Genomic DNA, 6,188 nt, shown 5'->3' with positions numbered 1-6,188 from the left:
GGCGTACAAGGTGTTCGAGCTCAGCCGGGGCTTATCCCTCGGTGGTTGCTTCAGCTCCAATTCCGGCTGGGATGGCAAGAAGTCGCGGCTAGCGTGCTCCTCCTCACTCGCCGCCATGTGCTCGCTCCCGGGCAGTAGCGAAGACCTCGCCGCAGCTACCAGCAGCAGCTCGCGGCCATGGCCGGCAGCTGCTCGCATCGGCAGCGGGCAATAGCAGCTCGCGGGCAGTGGCGGGCGACAGCTCGCATGCAACATCGCGGGCGGCGGCCGGAAGACCGGGGTGGGAGCTAAATGTTTGCTCCCGCCAACCATTTTTTTGTTTTGCAAGTCCTTGGCAAAAGAGGGAGGGATTCGGTAGATATAGCAGAATCGGTCCGAACTATGCAAGACCCCACAAAAAATATTAGCAGACGAGCGATTTATAGGATTTGTTTGGGGCGAAAAATCGTCCCCCGTCCACTATATCGGCGGCTATTATAGCGGGCGACCTGGTTTGCGGGATGTGCTAGAGATGATCTAGTCCAGTAACATGCATATATTACTAGTCTATGTTACTATCTTCAAGCTGGTCACATTGGAAGGTATCATATACTAGTATCATGCACATGATCCTAGTGTGTACGATACTATCTCCACAATTCATAGTATTATAGGTTATATGGATTGTATCATATTATGTTACTCATTTAATTATGTGCCATCTTAGCAAAATGCCTAGTTTGCATGCATGATACTACCTATGATATTCTCATAGTGGGTGGTAATATATGTGTGATATCATGGCCTTCATTTATTTACATATAGACCCATTTTGCCTTGGCCTACGTTACGTTACAGTCCACAAACATCTCTATCCTAATTTACTACTTGCCACATAAACAAACTTGCCTTGGGGTATGTTACTAGCTAAATTACTTCCACTATGGTCATCCTTAAGTTTATATAGAGTACATGTGCATCTACCAAAATATTGTTGTGTAGGATTCTAATGGTCTATCGGCTAGCCTATCCTCGGTATATATAATGTACCGGAGGCCTAAGATAAGAGGAATTCTAATCAGCTACATCGGTGGAGAGGAGTCCTTGTCTTGTATGTCAAGTCTTGTGAAATCCTCCTTGCATGCATCATGTGCTTTCTAAAGTGGCCCGGGAGGGAACTGACAAAGCGGGTCCTCGGCCCGGCCCAGCTATCCGGGAGTGGACATGGTAAGTACCCCTTATTCCAGGACACCATCACTATGGCCCCAAGTCTATTTTCCTATCATTGCAGTCAAATGTTATGATTTTGTTTTCTCGCCGTTCATTTTATTTATTGCTTCTATTTACCACTTCCTACTATACCATGCAATTTACCATTGTAACTAACACGACAAGAAGATTGACAACTTTCTTGAATCAATGGGGAAAAGTTTGTTTTGTGTGTTGTATGCAAGTATTGATCATTATTCGTTGTGGAGATAAACCTTGGTTCTCAATTGAGAGAAATATTGTTAGTTTACATCACCCTTACACTTGGGGGTTACCCAACCACTCCTACAGGCTACAGGAGAGCAAGCACACAACCATGTGCGTGGTGACTATTCTGCAAATAGCGGGAGCACGGAAGCGGATCTCGGCAAACAGCCACATGTTGCCTAGTAGCGAGGCATCTGCAACATCTAGCATGAAGCCAAGCGGGAATGGGTCCAGGAGCCATTTGTCAAGGATGGCGATGTCGAGCGGCATGGACCACGCTGGGGAAACAGCTCTTACCATCCCTCGCTCGCCTCCACAACACCCCTCACACCCGCCTGAGCAGTCGGTGCCAAGTTCTTGGCAACGAGCGACATCAACAGGGCCAACTCCTCCCCGCCATCGTCCTTGTTATCGTCCGCAGAGAGAGGAGACACCCAAGACCGCAAGCGCGAGGGCAGCTGTCGGCCGTGGGGACGCGTGGCTCTCCCAATCTGGACTTGGGAAAGCGGAGGGGCGGGGATGACCACATGGACATTTTTAGTGGGAGGGGATGTCGAAGCCAGAGTGGCATATGCCGAAGTTGCCATGGAGGTTTGCATCAACGCCGGGGAGACGGGGTGACGCTGAGGATGATGGGGGAGAAGTCGTGGCGGGGAGCTCTGATCCCGCCCGGCTGACGACAACGAACGATGGAGGGCGGGGAGTTGGGCAGTCGTGCACCTTCGAGTTTGCGAGAGCCCCATGCTCACCCGCATGAGATCATCCTCCAGCTGGTCGCTTGAGGAACTGTCAGGCACCTCGCCAGTTGTGGGAGGCTGAGACGACCGCACAGGAACTCGACGTGGCGGTGGAGGAGCACGACGCAAGGGGCCCTCTTGGGAGCGATGGATAGAGGGTGGAGCGGGGCTTCCGGATCTAGGCCAGCCAGAGGCATGGGAAGCCATAGCAGGGAGATCAGGACGTGATAGTGCCTCGCCCTCACGCATGCCTACGGTGACCCGTTTGGTGAGACCCATGTGGACTCTCTCTTCAAAATTCATGGATGGGACGAAAGTCCTCTTCTGCTCACGAGCTCAAATTAGGTTGCGATGAATAGTAAAATTTGAAAATGATTCAAAACAATTCAAAAAATGCGGATTGTTTTGTGACAAACTATATGCAAATGCTTCGAGTACTTGCAAAATTTCATTATGGAATGTCATTCGTAGAAGTTGCGGCAAAACAAAATTAGCAATAAAAAATGCTTTCAAAAATAGCATTTTTGTAGGATAGATTTTGTTTTTCTATTCGACTTCCACAAATGTCATTCCGTGGTGAAACTTTGCCAGCACTCAAAACATTTGTCAATATTTACCAAAACAACATAAAAATTAATTGGTTTTCAATTTCCTTTTTGGATCTCACTATTCACCAAGCTCATTTGAACTTGAGCTAAGAAACATCACGTTCGTCATAGAATTTGTTTATGACTCTGTATGTAGTCAGCCATGCTTACCTACATTACTATATATGTTGACTTCTGTTAGGGGTAGTATATGGGATAGGACCGTTGGAATCAGGCTACAATGGAATCCACCTTATAAAACTTAGAAATAAATGTACATATATTTATTTATTTTTGCGAAAGATTTTTTGATCTATTCATAATCAATCATCACAGTACAATGAATATTAGAGGTGATAAAAATTACAATCAGGTCCATGGCCCACCTAGCAATGACTACAAGCGCTTGGCGTGCCGAAGACGCACCATCATCATTGCCCTTCCTTACCGGAGCCGGACAAACCTTGTGAAATGTACTATATGTAAAATGTTCTGAAAAATCGTGTGTTACAAACTTACGCATGTAAGTTTTAGTAAAATAGTATAGGGCCATTTGCGAGCCGGATAAAAATGAGAAAATTATAGTGCCACAATTCAAGTCTTAACATTTAAATTGTACCTCAGTTTCAACAGGTAAGCAATTCAACCAATTCAAAAAAAAAATCATATATTAAAGTTTGCGAAATTTCTCATGGGTAAATATGGACTCGAACCTATGTGCCTGATTCGGTTGGAAATATTCAAAACCCTAAAAATATGTTTTTTTTACCAAGTTTTAGAAAGTACAGTGGATAGGCAAGAATCCTGCATCATCAATCAATCAATGTTTTAGATCGGATCGGATGGATCAATCAGCGTGACACCATCAACCAAAACATTTACTATGAACAAACAACGCTACGTAGGTAACGTACACTACCCATCCATTTCGCGCGACCAGGCAACACTAGCCAGCTGAGCATGGCTCGCGTCCTCCACACCTCCGTCGTCGCGCCCTCGCCGTCGCCCGGCGGCGCGGCGCTTCCCGAGCGCTCTCTCCCGCTCACCTACATGGACGCCATGTGGCTCCACACCTCCCCCGTAGAGCGGGTCTTCCTCTTCCACCGCGCGCACGAGCACGACGACGATGACGACGCCGGTACCCTCCTCTCCAACCTCCAGGACTCGTTGTCCGAGGCGCTCCGCTCCTTCTACCCGCTCGCCGGCCGCCTCCGCCTCACCCCCGGCACGTCAAACCGGCACGAGCTCCACTACCAGCCGGGCGACGGCGTCAGCTTCACCGTGGCCGAGTACGATCACGTCGGCGTGGGCGAGCTTGCCACGGACGAGCCGACGGAGCTTGCCAGGATCGCCCCGCTGGTGCCGCGGCTGCCGGAGGGCGGAGCAGTGTTGGCTCTGCAGGTCAACCTGCTGCGCCGTGGGGGCCTCGCCGTTGGGGTGACCGTCCACCACGCCGCCTGCGACGGCGCGTGCTCCACGCACTTCCTCCACACTTGGGCGTGGGCGGCGGCGTCCCGCGGCGCCACCATCGCGCCGGAGCCCCCCGTCATCGGCCGCACCTTCATCCGCGACCGCGACGACCTCTATGACGCCTTCGCCGCCCCCAGGCCGTACAGGGACCGCGACGGGAAGCTCCTCAGGTCGCCCGACGCCGTTGTGGACAAGCTCCTCGCCACGTTCGTGCTGTCGGAGGACCTCCTGCGGAATATCAAGGGCACGGTCGCCCGCGAGGCGGCGCGCCGCGGCCTGTCGCCGCTGCCGCCTCCCACGACGTCCACCATAGCGACGTACGGCTTCATCTGGCACTGCTACTACCGCGCAAAAGAAAGCCGCGCCGGCGGCGGTAACGACGACCGCGCCTACGCCGTGTTCGCCGCAGATCACCGCGCGCGGCTGGACCCGCCAGTCCCCGCCACGTACCTCGGCAACTGCTTAGGTCTCTGCTTCGCCACGGGAAGCAAGAAGGAGATCACCACCGCCGGCGCGGGAGGCCTCTTAGCAGCATGCTCGGCGGTGGCCGCGGCCATCGACCAGGCGACGCGCCCGCGCGGAGGCGACGGCGGGTGGGGCAGCTGGGACGCGTGCCTGGAGCGCGTCGTGGAGGCGTACGGCGCCGGGGTGCCGCTGACGCTGGCGGGGTCGCCCAGGTTCCGGGTGTACGACGTGGACTTCGGGTTCGGGAGGCCCGCCAAGGTGGACATCGTGTCGGTGGCGAGGACGGGGGCGATGTCGGTGGCCGAGGGCCGCGGCGGCGCCGGCGGGACGGAGGTGGGCATCTCGCTCCCGCCGGACGGCATGCGCAGGTTCCGGAGGTGCTTCGCCGACGCCGCCGTCGCGTGCCTCTCGTCGACGTCGCCCGTGGAGCTGGCTGGCGCAGGTTTGTCGTCAGAACTCTGAAAGTCTACTCTCTTTTCTCTCGAGACGGTCAAGTCTTCCCTCTTCTTACGGTCAAGTCTTCCCTCTTCGTGAAAAAAAATTGTATGAGACTCTTCGTACGGTCAAGTCTTCTTCTTTCCTTTCTTTTGCAGATACTATAACGGAACATTGTTAATGGAGTAGCTGTGTTCCATGTATATAAAAATAAAAGACGACGTACAAGTACGTATATTCTTTTTGTTGCATCGGCAGGTCTTTGGAGGTGTCATCTTCAGCTGGCAAGAGTGACATTTTCAGGCTAGGGACTATGCTATGCACGTGTCGATCTGCCCTTGGCCTTTCAAGTTTCAACACTACGTACTATACTCCATCCATTTATAAATATAAGTCTTTCTAGAGATTTCAATACAGGCTATGTATAAAGTAAAATGAGTGAATCTATACGCTAAAATGCATTTATATACATCCATATGTAGTCCATATTTAAATCTTTAAAATGTCTTATATACTCCGTATTTAGAAAGGGAGACAGTATTTGTTTATATTCTGTAGAATATTTTTTTTTGGTGATTGTGCATAAATTTTATACGGTCTTAATGTTGAGCGTTGCTTCACCTACAACACAAGTTGTACGGTCCAGTACGACATTGGATATATACATCGCTGATTCACTAGTAGAAAATTGACCTTTCATCCGGAGCACTAGTCCCGGTCGGGTTTGGGCCCGTGACTAATATTGCAACTTGATGCAACATCGTCACGGGTCTAATGTGACATCGGATCGGTTTCAATTATATGTAAAGTAATTCCGTTTACTATTTCTTAGGTGATCGAAGAACGTAAACATTTCCAAGTCACCATTGATGTAGAAAATACCGACTATCTTTCTAATCCCAATGTACAGTTGCGCCCCAGTGTTACCTCAAGTATACCCTAATATTATACTCAATAATCACCATGTGATTTCAGAATTCCCAAATTACGATTTATAACATGAACAAGATTTAATCTAAAGTAAATAAACATACATGCA

At 50.5% G+C, this 6,188-nt stretch overlaps 1 protein-coding gene across 1 annotated transcript; it reads left to right on the top strand.

Moving 5' to 3' along the window:
• Positions 1 to 3,739: 3,739 nt before the first annotated feature.
• On the top strand, positions 3,740 to 5,176 carry LOC119336929 (phenolic glucoside malonyltransferase 1-like). The gene has a single exon (XM_037609019.1). It carries the CDS (start codon positions 3,740 to 3,742, stop codon positions 5,174 to 5,176), a length of 1,437 nt encoding a protein of 478 aa, XP_037464916.1.
• The last annotated feature ends 1,012 nt before the right edge of the window (positions 5,177 to 6,188 follow it).

This window comes from Triticum dicoccoides, chromosome 7B, assembly GCF_002162155.2.
Source record: "Triticum dicoccoides isolate Atlit2015 ecotype Zavitan chromosome 7B, WEW_v2.0, whole genome shotgun sequence".
NCBI classification, from domain to species: domain Eukaryota; kingdom Viridiplantae; phylum Streptophyta; class Magnoliopsida; order Poales; family Poaceae; genus Triticum; species Triticum dicoccoides.
This window is presented reverse-complemented; position numbering and strand designations above follow the sequence as displayed.

What these genes read in the sequence shown, in the direction of transcription:
- LOC119336929 (XM_037609019.1), top strand. Translation starts at nt 3,740, where the DNA reads ATGGCTCGCGTCCTCCACACCTCCGTCGTCGCGCCCTCGCCGTCGCCC.